Here is a 15,329-nt window from a genome sequence, read left to right as displayed (position 1 = left end):
TAAGACATCTTATTCTTTGTGGAAATGTGATAACAGACTTCAAAATTCTTTGAAAATTCAGTGAATAATAATCACTTTGTTAGCTTTGTTTGATCCCTGACCTACTATATTTTAGCTGTTATAATCACTAGACTTAAGGCTTTTATTCTAAAGAGATACATATAGCAGCAGTGGTTTGTACTGAGTCCTTCAAAGGAATGCATATGGAATGGATTCTACTTTTCCTTTTTTTTAAGCAGTACTAGAGTTTGAATTCAGGGCCTCACACTTGCTAGGCAGGTGCTCAGCCACTTGAACCACTCCACCAACTCAATTTTTCCTGATCTCAAAATTACAGCTGCCTTCAGGGAGACTGAAATTCAAGCATCTCAGATACTCAGTACCATCTACTTTATAAGAAAGGTAACTTCTAATGTACTAACAAGGTCACTATCTGAAAATGTTCATTTGAGTTTTCTAATCAGTAAGACAACTTTTCAAAAAAAAAAAAAAGAAAGAAAGAAACCTGGTTTAAGACATATGAAGTGAATCCAAAAAAAGAAAAAAGTTGCACCAAATCACCAGGACTCTGCACAATCTGGCCACTTCTAGTAAGCACATGGCCAGCCACATCTATTTTCCTGGCATTTTGTTAGTCACAATTACTTTAATTGAAATGCCTTGTTATTTCTATTACCGGTGCTCTTTATCTTGATCAAGCTTACTATTAAAAGTTTCTAAGTCAGGCACTGGTGGCTCATGCATGTAATCCTAACTATTCAGGAGGCAGAGATGGAGGATCACAGTTCAAAGCATCCAGCGCAAATCGTGAGACCCTATCTTAAAAAATACCCAACACAAACCAGGACTGGTGGAGTGGCTCAAGTGATAGAGTGCCTTCCTAGCAACCCTGAAGACCTGAGTTCAAATCCCAATACTACCCAAAAGTTTCTATTATACCCAGTCGTATAATTTCACTTGAAGGTAGACTGTTGTATTAGCTTCCTATTAATGCTATGATAGATGACTATAAGTTTACTATCTCATAATTCTATCATCTCTCAAGTTCAAATGGCATCATCACAATTAAAATGCTTGCCCTTCAGAGAATTGGTAAGAGAGTGAAAAGACAAGCTTACACTGGGCTAATGTATGTAATAAAGAACTTATTTCCAGAACATATAAAGAACTTTGGAAACTCGATGATACAAGCATAACCTAATAAAAAATGAGCAAAGGATTTGAGTAGACACTTCACCAACTTCCCAGATAGCCAATCAGCCTACAAAAAGGTGCTCAATATCGTTAGTCTTTAGAGAAATGCAAAATAAAACTGCAAGAAGATACTACTCCATACTTTTATAATGTCTAAAATTTAAAAGCCCCAAAATACCAAATATTGGAGGGGATATGAAGAAGCTGGAACTGTCATTCCCTGCTGATGGGAATGTAAAATGATAAAACTTCTTTGGAAAACTCTTGGCAAGTTACTTTAAAAGTTAAATATAGGGCTGGGGGCGTGACTCAAGCAGGAGAGCACCTACCTAGCAAGTATGAAACTCTGAATTCAAATCCCGGTACCTCAAAAAGAAAGTTTAATATGTACCTACTTTGCTTTCCAGCCATTTCACTCCTACACATTTACCCAAAAGAAATAAAAGCATATGTTTGTATCAATTTGTACACAGATATTAATGGCAGCTTTATTTGTAATAGCCCAAATCTGTGAGACAACTTAAATATTCATCAACAGGCGAATGGGTAAAGTAATTGTGATGTACCCAAACAACGGAGCACTATCAGCATAAACATGGGCTGTCTATCAGCTGCGTGTGGCAGCTCATACCCATAATCCCAGCACTCAGGAGGCTGAGGCAGGAGGATCCAAGTTTGAGGCCAACTTAAGGAACCTACTGAGTTCCAGGCCAGCCTGAGCTGCCTAAATGAGACCCTGTCTCAAAAAAAAAAAGGAATATTGATGCATAGTATAACATGGATGAATCTAAAAAAAAATTATAGTGACTAAACTACACTAAACCAAAAAAAAAAAAAGGCATCTACTGGATGAGTTCATGAATATATATATATATATATTCTGAATATGCAAAAGAATCTAATGACAGAAAGCAATCTAGCGAATGGACGTAAGAGAGGCAAGAGTGGGAAGTTACAAAGGGGCACATCCCACCTCACCTCCAACTCTTATTGTCCAAAGGAAAATGAGAAAGCTGCTTTTTTCCCAACAGGGCAAATAATCTAATATTCCAAGCCAGAAGTGTCCCCCACCTCCAGAGTCAGCTTCCAATGAGATTTCAGAGTTGTGATGGACTCCACTGGTACTAGATGGCCTGTGATGCCTCCCACCACAGTGAAGGACTATACTATCTACACCTGATTCCTACCAGATGTGGCCATATGACATGTTTTTCACACTGACATGTAAGAGAAATGATATACCCCAACTCTGAAGAGAAGTTTTAAGAGATGCTATATTTTGGTAATTTTTCCTGTCAGCCACAAAAGCATCATTCCCAGATAAAAGTTGCTCCTTAGTCTACATCCTGCGACAACACATGAGGAACTGAGCAGCAGATGACAGACACATAATAGGAGCAAAAACTAAACTAGCACTGTAAGGCACTGGAATTTCAGATGTTAAGTTTGAGATGTTTCTAAAATAAGTACAGCAGTCAGGTGGAGAGTTGGACACAGGAGACACACTCAGAGACAGATCAGAACTGGAGAAAATTTGGGAGCTGTCAGCATGTAGATTGCATAAAAGGAAGGAAGTCTGCAAAGGAGACAGAAGCAGCTAGGTATTTGGAGGTGAGCTGCAAAAGAAATCTTTAATGCAATCCCTATTTTGCTACCCTTACTCTTCATTCCTTTTGCTTCACTTCTTTTTCTCCAGCCAAAGACTGCTGTGCGAGCTTTCAAAACCTGCTGGATCAGCCTCACATTTTAAAAGATAAATCTTCCTTTTAAATTCATTGGATTTTCAGCACCATTTCGACAGTGACCTGCCTTCCTAATTACCTCCAGGGTCTGATGATAGTGCCATGTGCAGAGATGACAGTGAATCCCACTACTCAGGAGGAAGACCTGCTTACTACTGACTCTCCCCTTCTTCAACGGGGTCTTGTCCTTAACTCTTCCCTCCATCTACCATTCTGTGTGCTCACGCATGATCAATAATTGTTTTTATTGATCTTGATCTTGATATTGATATAGATATAAAGTATGAAGAAATGCAATACAGTGAATATCTATGTACTGACTACTCAGTTTAGGAGAGAATCTTAGCTTTAGCTGTAAGTCCTTTTATGATTCTCCCCAATTCTATCTTGTCTCTGCTTCCCCAGTGAGAACCATCAGACTGCACTTTGTGTTTCTTAGCCAACTAGGAACTGAAAGGAATTTCCTCAAACTGATAAAGAGCAGCTACAAAAACCTGAGATAATATCTGTTGTGCCCTCACTTCTTAAATCATAGGACTTGGAGGTGTAACTCAGCAGTAAACTATTTGCCTAACATACTCAAAACCCTGGATTCGATCCCCAGCACCACAAAATCTCAAACATTCATACTGTCTGTAGCATTCTGTGATTTGTTGTTTTATGGCCCTTGCCTTTGTTCATCATGTGCTAAGGATCATTCATTTCTTCATCGTTCTGTATTCTAATGTATACAATTGTAGTATACAATTGTGGTATACAATTGTATCTAATCTGTTTTAGCGTTATAATAGTGAAATATGTAGCAATTTCACTATTATTCAGTTTAAATACCAATTTAAATACCAGTTTAAACACCAATTGTGATTTTTTTATTTGACCCAGCAATATATTTTAGATTCTTTTCAAATACATGAAGGTTTTTTTTGTTTTTGTTTTTTGTTTGTTTGCAGTATTGGGATTTGAACTCAGGACCTACATCTTGAGCCACTCCACCAGCCCTTTTTTGTGACCTTTTTTTTCGAGATAGGGTCTTGAAAACTATTTGCCTGGGCTGGCTTCAAACCATGATCCTCCTGACCTCTGCCTCCTGAGTGGTTAGGATTACAGGCCACTGGCACCTGGCTCCATGAAGATAGTTTTTTGTTACTGACATTTCTTTGTTTTCACAAAATACGGGTTATAGGTTAAAAGAAGTGTAATGTAAAGTACGTATGTGAGTACGTATGTTAGTTGCCACATTAAAAAATAAACAAGTAAAAATCAATAATATATTTTATCCAGTATATAAAAAATGTATTTCATATTATTTAAATATATAATCATCTTTAAAAGCTGTTACAGCTGTTTTAGATTTTTTTGTACTAAATTTTTAAATCTGGTAGGTATTTTATACTTATAACACATCTCTATTTGGACTACCCACATTTTTTTTGGTGGTACTGGGGTTTGAACTTAGGGCCTCACACTTGCTAGGCAGATGACCTACTATTTGAACCACTCTACCAATCTGGACTACCCATATTTTAAGTGCTTAATAGTTATATGAAGCTAGGGGCTACCATATTTGACAATACAGGTTTATAATATAACAATTATTTGAAATTCACTGAAACTTTCAGTCCTAGTATGTGGTCAATATCATTTGAGCTGGAAAATAATTGTGTATTTTTCTACAACTTGTATACATATTCTATATATTAGCCTTAAATCAATCCTATTATTTGCATTAAATCTTCTTTCTGTGTCTTTATTATTTCTCTTTTTGACCCTTGGTTGCTTCATTCATACCTGTAGGAGGACCACTCACAACAGTCTAGAGTTGTGCAGCGTATATTTCCATGGCTATATTGGTGTTCCTGGAATGACTTATTTATAACTGAGGGAAATGTGGTGAATTCTACTATCATAGTATAGATTTGACAGTTTCTCTATAATTACATCAAGTTTTAATTTATATATCATGAGGCTATTTTATAGGTGAATGTAAGTTTAGAATATTCACAGCAAATTAAACCTGTTATCATTTTTAGTTCCCAATAATGGTCTTTGCTTTAAAGTCTGTTTGCTTGATGATAATATACTTTACTCTTCCTTACCCTTAATATATCCCTGTTGTATCTTTTCCAAACTTTTCATGTCCTTATTTTAGGGTTCTCTCTCTCTCTCTCTCTCTCTCTTTCTGAATTTTGGGGTTTTTTTGTTTTTGGAGTGATGGAGTTCGAACTCAGGGCTTCGTGCTTGCAAAGCAGGTGCTCTACCGCTTCAGCCACACCTCCAGTTCATTTTGGTCTGGTTATTTTGGAGATGAGGTCTCATGAACCCTTTGCCAGAGCTGGCCTCAAACCACAATCCTCCTGATCTTAGCCTCTCAAGTAGCTAGAATTACAAACATGAACCACCAGTGCCCAGCAGAAATGTTTTTTCTAAAAAACATTAATTAACAAGTCTGTTTTGTTCTTCAAATTCTTTTCCCATTGTAATGATTAATTTAAGCTTCCGATTTCTCGTTCTTTTTCTGCCTCATTTTCTCATTTTAGGCCTTTTGGGGAGAATTGTTGAAGTTTTGTCCATTTTCTTAGGCATTTTTCCACTAATGATATTGGAAATAGTAGTACTAAATAGTACTTAGTAATTGGTAGTAGTAATTAGTATAATATTTTATTTCTATTCTTTTAGTGATTAATCTTGAAATCTTACCATACATACATACATACTTAATGAAGTCTAAAATTAATATCTTAAATTCTTCTTGAATAATGCAAAAATGAAAGAGCGCTTGAGCTCTGAAAGCTCAAGCTATCATCCTACATTTTTGTCCAGTTTTCTAGTTCTCTTTTTACTAGCCCCTCTAATTACACATAATCAAAATTATTGTATGCAGACCATATTAGTTTACATTTACTACATGCAAGGCTAACTACATAATTTTCAGGGGGGAAGGCAAGAGGTAAGATGATCTCAGGTTGAGGCTCTTGCTTGATTGAACTAGCAGACTTCACTGTAAAACCACAAATACAATGATAAAATTCTTAAGAATTTCAGGATGGTGACTGCAGAGCATAAAAACCTGAAGCATAGAGTCCCCATCTGAACTGAGGGCTTCGTACAACTGCTCTTGACACATACCTAGAAGCCCTCCCTATCTTAGTGTTTGCCAGTTTCTTTGCTTACTCTTTTTCCTAACTTAGACTTTCATTCTGAGATCATATTCTTTCCTGCAAAGTATGTTTTTTTGGTGTGGTGGTGGTGGTATTGGGGTTTGAACTCTGTTCTCCGCCCCAGCCCTTTGTGTGTTTTGTTGGTTGGTTTGTTTTTGAATAGGGTCTCATGATCTTGTCTGGGATGGCTTTGAACTGCGTTCTTCTTATCTCTGCCTCCAGAGTAGCTGGAGCCACAGGCATGTACCACCTCACCCAGCTATTCAGAAGCTCTTTTACTTAAAATTCTTGAGTTGGAGGTAAACTCTCAAAACTTTATAGGCTATGTTTATCCCAGTATGTTTTTATTTCAACCTCATTCTGAAAGATCTCTGCTCAGTACCTGGTGTTATGCTAATGGTTATTTTCTCAGAGGACTTAGAATTTTTTTTTTCTTTTTGCCATCTTTTGTTTCTGTTGAGAATAAGCTTCCAGTATAGTTAAGTCCCTTTGAAGATTTTCTATCCCAACTTCGTCTAAGATCTCTTTTACTTGGTGCTCTTCATCTTCACTATGAGATGCCCAGATGTAGAATTTATTTTTATTATATTGCTTGGAATTCAGTAAATTTCCTGAGTTTGTAAGTTGGTATTTTTTTTAATCAATGCTGCTTCCTCCCCTTTTCTTTCTCTTTTGTTTCTGAAATAATGAACTGAAAAAATTAGATCTTTTAAGTATGTCCTCCATACTCAAATTTTCATTTATACTTTCCACACTTTTTACTCCCATACTATATTCTGTATAATTTCTTTAAATCTTTCAGTTTATTATTTCATTTTTTAATAATCTTCTGTAGACCTACAGAATAATCTTCTGTAGGACCATCCACTGTGTGTGTGTGTGTGTGTGTTTTCTTTTTCTTTTTGCCTAGTAAGCCCCAAGAATGCCTGCCAGGCATTCTTACTGCTTGAGCCACTTTGCCATTCTGCCAGCTCCCCACTGTGTTTATAATTTAAATTATTGTGTTTTTCATTGCTACGAGTTCAGTTTGATTCTTTTTCAAATTTCATTAATCAATTAAATCAGTCTTCCATTTCTTCTAACATATCAAACATGGTATATTAAATACAAGTGGTGAATGTGGTCATCCTTGTCTTGTTCTAGATCTTAGAAAACCTCTCATTCAGTTTAAGGTTAACTATTGCCTTATTATATATGGCCTTTATTATGTTGCAGTATATTCTTTTTATTCCTAATTTGTTCAATGTTTTTATCATGAAGAGATGTTGAATTTTTACCAAATACCTTTTCTGCATCTATTGAGATGATCATATGGTTTTTGTCCTTATTTTGTTGATATGGTGAATTATTATGTTTACTGATTTTTATATATCAAACTATCCTCCATCCCTAGGATTAACTCCATTAGAGCATAGTAAATAATCTTTTTGATGTGCTGCTGGATACAGTCTGATAGTATTTTTTTGAGGATTTTTGCTTCCATATTTATCAAGGATATTGACCTTTAGCATGCCATTTCTGTTGTGTTCTTGTCTGGTTTGGGTATCAGGATAATGGTAGCCTCATACAATGTGCTTGAGAAAATTCCCTCCTCCAATTTTTTGGTATAGTTTAAGAATTGCCAACAGTTGTCCTATAAATATTGGGCAGTGATTCCATCTGGGCCTGGGCTTTTTCTTGATGGGAGAATTTATTATTGATACAACCCCATTATTTGTTCTTCTGTTCAATTTTTCTGTTCTTTGTGATTCAAGTTTGGTAAAGTGTATGTGTACACAAATTTATACATTATTCTTGGTTATCAAATTGATTGGCATATAGTTATTCATAATACTTTCTAGTGACCTTATTATTCCTACAGTATCAGTCATAATATCTCCTTTTTCCATCTCTGATTTTATTTGAGTCTTTTCTTTCTTTTTCATAGTTAAACTAGCTAAGGGCTTGTCAAATTTGTTTGCCTTTTCAAAAAACTGGCTCTTTGTTTTTATGATCTTTAGCATTTTTATTATCTATTTCATTTATTTTACTTAGTATCTGTCCTGATCTTTATTATTTCTTTCCTTCTGCTAATTTTGGATTTGGTTGGTTCTTTTTTTTGTAGTTCCTTGAGATACAGCATTATGTTATTTGAGTTCTTTCTGTCTTTTTTATTTAGAAACTGATGACTATAAACTCACCTCTTAGTACTATGTTTGCTGTATCTCATAGGTTTTTGTATGTTATGTCTCAATTTTTCTTTGCTTCAAGAAATTTTAAATTTTCATTCTTGACTTCTTTGGCCCACAGGTAGTTTAGTATTCATGTATTAGCATAGTTTTAAAAGTTTTTCATGTTATTGATTTGTAGTTTTATTGCATTGTGGCTGGAAAAGATACTCAGTATGATTTTAGGTGGACTTTTATTGTTGGTTTTTCTTTGTGTGTGTGTGTGTGTGTGCGTGCAGTACTGGGATTTGAACTCAGGGCCTTGCACTTGCTAGGCAGGTGTTCTACCACTTGAGCCAGGCCTTCAGCCAGATTACTTGATTTTTTTTTTAATTGTTGAGATTTGTGGCCTTTTGCTTTTAAAGGGATGTGATAGAACAGGGAGAATAACAAGTAAGAGGTGACTCAGAAATTTCAAGCCCAAGGTTTTCGAACATTGAAGGTTATCAGAAGTAAAAGAAAGGAATGATTGAAGGAGATGGTGGTGAATTTGTTCTTTGTTGTGTTGAGATAGCCCAGCCTGGCCAGGAACTCGCCATCCTCCGGCCTCAGCCACCTGAATGCTGGGGTGACAGTATGTCCCACAACTCTTGGCATGAATTTGCTTTTTGATGTGTAAAATCTTTGGTGTTGATGAATCACTGGTATTGAAATGCCCAATACATAGTTATACATGAAAGTCACAAGTTTGAGAAAAGGGGTCAGAACTGAAAGAAAGAGAATGATAGAAAATGAAGGGATTAGAAGAAGGAATAAGCAAAAGAAGAGCATCGCCTACATAGAAAATAAGAAGAGTATGGAGACTTCTCAAGAGGGAAGAAGCTCTGATCAACAGACATGCTTTCCTTACTACTTGTGATATTTAAGGTTTTAATTTAAGTGCTCCTGTGAAATTTTCTCATAAATCTTCTATCCTTACCTCCATCTAGATGATCATAAACTAAGCATTGTGATTTATTTGTGGTCTGTAATCCCAGCACTTGGGAGGCAGAGTCAAGAGGATCATGAATTTGAGGCCAGCCTGTGTTACATAGAAAGACCCTTCTCAAAAGGCAAAACAAAAATAATACATTTATGTAGATCAAAATGTTAAAGTGTTACTTGTGCTTTCCTTTCTAATTTCTAATATGCTTTGTACTGTAGTTCACTCCTTATATTATTGTCTGTTTGCTCCTGTCAGTATTTGAGATCAGTAGAAAAAAAACAAATTCTGCAGAAACTGAAAATGTATTGACTTTATGGCATATACCAACATATTTTCTTTTTTTAGAACAAAAATATTGTCTGGTGTTAGAATCTAGTCATAAACTTTTTGAACCACAATTTACAACATTTTATTATATTGTGACTCCATGTATGTTGTTACTATTTCATGCAAAAATAATAACTTATTAATGATTAAGGAAAATTTCACCTGTTTAGTGTTTGTAAATTACCGTTAACAACTAAAATGGTATGCAGTAGCAAAATATATATTGCTACAGAGAGCGGACAGACTAAGGTATAAAGAATATTATTCTCTAAGCCAAGAACTACACTGGCAAGTATAATTCTGTTAGGGGTGAGTCTTGACTCATTTGTTGGGTTTATGGTTTTCAGGGAATTGATGCTGATTTCACATCAGAAAAGCATCGAGCAGCTGCAGGAAACCCTTAGACAGAAGCTGCTGAGTGATGATAACTGGAGGGAAAAGGTAACAGTAGTGTGGCTTTCATCAGATGTGGCTTTCTTGCCTTTTAAAAATTCTATCTATTTGCCAGAATACTATTCCAGATAGATTCCTTTGCTTCCTTACATACTTTTGGTTCTTTCTGGAATTTCTAATACCAAATATATTTCTGATGTGTGTATTTTCTAATATTAGACAGCATAACAGGAAACAAAAAATTAAAAACAAATTTTGAAATCTTGTAAGATTTAGATAGCCTTTTGTTTTTACTTAGAAGCATAATTTTAACTTTTAAATGTTTACTTTTTTTCCCATCAAGTATCAGAATTTACATTGATCGTGTTCTTAAAGACAGGAAAATATCAACTCTTATAACTTCACTGCTTTGCCAATAAAAAGATAATATAAGAGAATGAAAAATGACTTAAAATTGTTCAGTCTAAACTTTTGATATGTTTACCACTGCAAAGTAAAATTAGTAAACTTAGCTTGCTATTATTTACAAAGACATGTTTGCTCTTAGAGTATGAAAAAATTACACTCATTTTTGTCTTGGGATTTCTCTCTATTTTTCAAAGTTTCAACAACAAATATGTATTACTTTTATAATTTTAAATAATACAAATCATATTTCTTACATTGTGAGTCTCTACCTTCTCAAGCCATCCACAGGGTCTAGTCGTCACATAGTAATAACATCTCCCTGCCATAAACTTCCAGTGTTCCTTGATTGGCTCCTGTACACTTTCCAACTCCTTCTCTTCCCCAATGTGTAACTGTGCCTAGCACTGGCCTTCTCCCTCAGTTCTGTGTGGTTGTCCATTGTTTGTGGTGCTGGAGATCAAACCAGGGCCTTGCACATGCTAGGCAAGTGCTCTACTGCTGAGCCACACCCTCAGTGCACTGTTTTCTTAGTATACCTTAAGTTTTTCTCTACAGCTGGAGCTGGTAACTGAAATTTAGATGGTTTGACTAGAATCCAGACAACTTACTTCTCCTTGTGGACTAGATCCTATAGGTTACAACCTTAAGCAACAAGCAGAACATCTTCACCAGTATTTCTCCACTCTGTCATCCAGTAGACTGAAACCCTCTAGGTGTCATGGCTGGTTCAGTCATTTCTGTTTCCAGTCTTCAAACATACTCAGCCAGTACCAGTCCTCTATAAGTCAATACCTCTTCCCTTGTCAGGATATAATAAAAAGCGATCACTATAGCTATATTACCATATGAGTGAAAATACAATCTGAGAGTGTGGACTAAAGTTGCTATCTATAAGTGTCCCATTCTGACCTAACTTTGTAGCACGAGACTTTTATTTCCCTTCTTCTCTAAGTCACACAATTCTTTAATTCTAATTTTTATAAGCCTTACTGTTCTTAATTCACTGGTCTGTTTTCATTTCCCTATCCTACTGATCCATGTTTGAAAATTCAGAAAGAAGATGAACAACCTAATAATTCAAAATAAGAGATTTATCTTATAATCCATCCAATTAATTGATAGAACTGTTTTTGACACTCTTGTGAAGATCTAGTGAAATAGTCTCTCCTACTTATTCTTTAAGGGACTAGACATCAAAGCAACCTTTTAGAAAGCAGTTTGTCAATTTGCATCATCTTTTGATTAGGAAATTTCTCTGATAGAATTAACATGGATAGAGATTTGGCAGTCCTTCCCTTTTCTTCTTTTTATTTTATTGTTTTCCTCTTTTTAAAAAAAATGTTGTGTTGGGTGGGTTACATTGTGGCATTTACAAAAGTTCTTATAATGTATCAAATATATCATTCTTGAATTTACTCCTTCTACCACTCTCCTTTATCACCCTTCCCACCATATCTTTCCCTTTTCTCAAACTCCTAAGCCCCTCCTCTTAGACTGTGGAGTGAACTTTCCTGCCTTTGCACACTCACACTCCATTGGGGTTTTCAGATACATTTCTCTGGAGGTCTGTGAGAAAAAAAATCACTCACTCTACTATTCCTGTTCACTGTTCCCCGATCCTGAGGTGTAGATCAAGTTAGCACCTGACAATATAAAAGCATTTATGTTCTTGCTTTGTGCTAATCTGATTATGAAAATTATCCTATGTAATAATTCCAAAGTTCTTACTAAGACCATGATACCTTTCTATATATTAATTATATCACAGATGTCTTTTGGCATATATAATTTTCCATAGTATAAATAAACATTTCTTCATGTTAGTAAGTGTTACCATTTTACCAGCACTAAGTCAAGATCCAGACCAGTAAAGCCAGGGAGTGATAATTATGTCTTGGCTGTGTTAGCAATTGAGACTATGAATAAAAAGTTCCCTAAAAGTCCTCTCACGACAGAGGAGAATCACTAACATGACATTGTCATCTCTTTCTTAGGTCACTGTGCCTTTGCATAGGAATGAAATGTTCTCTTTACAAATATATAATACACTTATTAGAATAAACTTCATAACTTAAATGCTTTTAACATTAAAAAAGTGGATAGCAATTTGTGCCTGTGTTTAATTATTTTAGAGTATGTAAAAGGCACATTATAAGATCAATAGTTGCTATGCAACAAGGATGGCACATTTTTAAATAACTGTATTTACTAATTGTCATGGATTTTTATATCAAGTATTGCTTTGATGCAAAGAAAGCAAATTAATGTGCATGATAAACCTTTAAAATTGGTTCCAGCCTGGCGCTGGTGGCTCATACCTGTAATCCTAGCTACTCAGGAGGCAGAGACCAGGAGGACTGCAGTGTGAAGCCAGCCCAGGCAAATAGTCCATGGGACCCTATCTTGAAAAACCCTTCACAAAAATAGGACTGGTGGAGTAGCTCAAGGTGCAGGCCCTGAGTTTAAGCCTCAATACTGCAAAAACAAAAACAAAAAAAAGGTTCTAAATGCACAGTATTGTTACTAGTCAGTTAAAATTTTATAAATTAAAAAAAATCTATCAGCTGGACAAGTTACATAACCACTTCACTTCACCTATTGACTATCACTTTTTAGTGCAATTGACAAATTCCAACCAAATATTTTCTTATATTATCACCAAAATATTTTCTTAAATGTAACATCAGAATGTTAGTCAGAAGCATTTTAGAATTGGACTATTGACCTCATTTGAAGTAGTACATAGACTCTTTTAAAACAAACAACCTCACTTCCTAGATGAAGTAACTGGATTGATAGTGAAAGTCCAGGGGTGAAGTTTACTTCAAGAAATAGTAGATTCCAAAAACAGGAAAGAAAGAAAGAGAGAAAGAGAGGGAGGAAGGGAGGTTAGGAGGGAGGGAGAGAGGGAAGGAAGTAGGAAGGGAGGGAGGGAGGAAGGGAGGAAGGAAAAGCAATAGTAGATTCCTATTTAAAGGGAGGCAAAAACATCCTGAATTATTTTTCAAGTGAGAGAGCCAATGTCTTAGTTCTTAATGTGTTGTACTCTTAGTAAAGTAAAAAGGAGTAACATTCAAAATATAAAATTTGACAGGGATGAAGTATAAATTATATAATATCTATTTGCAATATATAGAGAGATAGATGGATAATAAGTATATTGCTAAAGAGAATATTGAGGGCACACTTTAATCTTTAAAATTGTGCTATGGAATTTTAACAACTGAATTAATAAAATTATAGAATTTTAGATCTGAAATTACCTGCAAAGATCATCTGATGTAAACCATTAATCTAGATAACAAAATGGTCTTCATTATTCTTTAATGTAGACCAGGCATTGTGCTTAATGCTTTCTATAAATGTAATTTTATCATTGTGACATTATTGTTACCATTTTGCACTTTTTTAAAAAAAGGGACTCAGAAAAGTTAGGCAATTTACAAAGGTTACAAAACCAGGAAATGAGCTGACATTAACTTCCCTGCATCTAAACACAAAGAGTCTAATGCTTCTGCATTTCACCAAGGTGTATTAACAAGGATTAAATTTGCCTTTCTACCTGAAACAAATAAAACACTGGAGAAAAGATATAAAACAGTGGTTTTAGAACATCAGAAAATAAAAGACACTGATTCTTAGAGCCCCATAATTGTCAGAACTTAGACCGTTGAAAGAAATTCCAGGCCATGATGTAGGGAATGGGAATCAAGACAGTTACAGAAAAGAGTTGCAAAGAGGAAGAATGCAGGAGAGCTACATAGACCCCCAAATATGTGAGTGATCAGCAAGTACATGTGGGGAGTCTACCTAAAGCCAGGGAGAGGCCCATCTGAGAGGGTCAGAGAGAAGAGTATCAAATAGTCACAGTAATAATTTAGCCTGTTTCTACCAGCTAGACTGGAAAACCTAGAGCTCACAAGGGTCTTATTGTATCATAACTTGGAAATACTTAGACATAAATGAAATGCTGATCCAATTATGTCTAACAAATCTCAAAAGGAAAAATCTAAAATAATCAAGCTGATTCCAAGAAACTTTCCTGCATCCCAGAATAGATGGAAATACAGAAATATCCAGCACCTAACGAGGTAAGATAGATAATGCCTGGCATCCAATCAAAAATTGGCATGCATGGCAATAAACAGGAAAACAATTCACAACATAAGGAGACATCAATGAATAAAAGAGAGGCACAGATTTTAAGATTAGAAGATGAGGACATTGACACAGTTTTAATGACTATTCTATATGTCCAAAAGCTATCGGAAAACTGATCTTGTTGAGTAGAAACGTGAAAGATCTAAACAAGACATAATTTTTGTTGGTTTTTTTTTTTTTTGGTGGTACTGGGGCTTGAATTCAGGGACTTACACTTGCTAAGAAGGTACTCTAACACTTGACCCATGCCCTCTGCTTAACTGAACTTTTAAAGATGAAAACTGCAGTGTCTGACATGGAAAATACACTGGATTTGATTAATAGTAAATTAGACACTCCAGAAGAAAAGTATAGTGAATTTGGAGACAGAGAAATAAAAAGCTTTTTAATAAAGCAAGATAGGAAAAAGACTCAAAAAACAAAACAAAGCAAAAGCCAATAAACTGTGAGACAAACTCAAGTGTCTCACACTTGAGCACATATGGGAGGTACAGGGTTAGATAGAAAACCCAAAACATGAAAGTGTTTGATGTGTGTAATTGGAATTGATGAAGGACAGGAGAGAGAAGAAGAGACAAAAAAATGACTAAAATTTTTACAAACTGAATGAAAGCCATACACTCACAGGTTGAAGAAGCTCAGTCAACCTCAAGCACAAGCTAGCCAAGCACCCCAAGGGGCGCTGTAATCTAGTTGCTCAGAACAGCCATAAAGACATTTAAAGAGTGATTAGAGGACTGGGGATGCAGCAAAATGGTACAGCACTTGCCTAGAATTTGAGAAGCCTTGGATTCAATCCCTAGTATTGTGAGAA

General features: G+C 35.4%; 1 protein-coding gene across 1 annotated transcript in view; it reads left to right on the top strand.

Annotated features, from left to right (window-relative positions):
* The window catches only part of Lekr1 (leucine, glutamate and lysine rich 1), a 193,518-nt gene that overhangs the window by 152,447 nt on the left and 25,742 nt on the right, over nt 1-15,329 (top strand). The window contains exon 10 of the mRNA XM_074073918.1: nt 9,901-9,994. Within this exon, the coding sequence (XP_073930019.1) occupies nt 9,901-9,994 (94 nt within the window). The remainder of the gene's footprint in view (nt 1-9,900; nt 9,995-15,329) is intronic.

This window comes from Castor canadensis, chromosome 5, assembly GCF_047511655.1.
Source record: "Castor canadensis chromosome 5, mCasCan1.hap1v2, whole genome shotgun sequence".
In the NCBI taxonomy this organism is placed as follows: domain Eukaryota; kingdom Metazoa; phylum Chordata; class Mammalia; order Rodentia; family Castoridae; genus Castor; species Castor canadensis.
The sequence above is the reverse complement of the archived record's forward strand: the minus strand, read 5'-3'. Positions and strand labels throughout refer to the sequence as shown.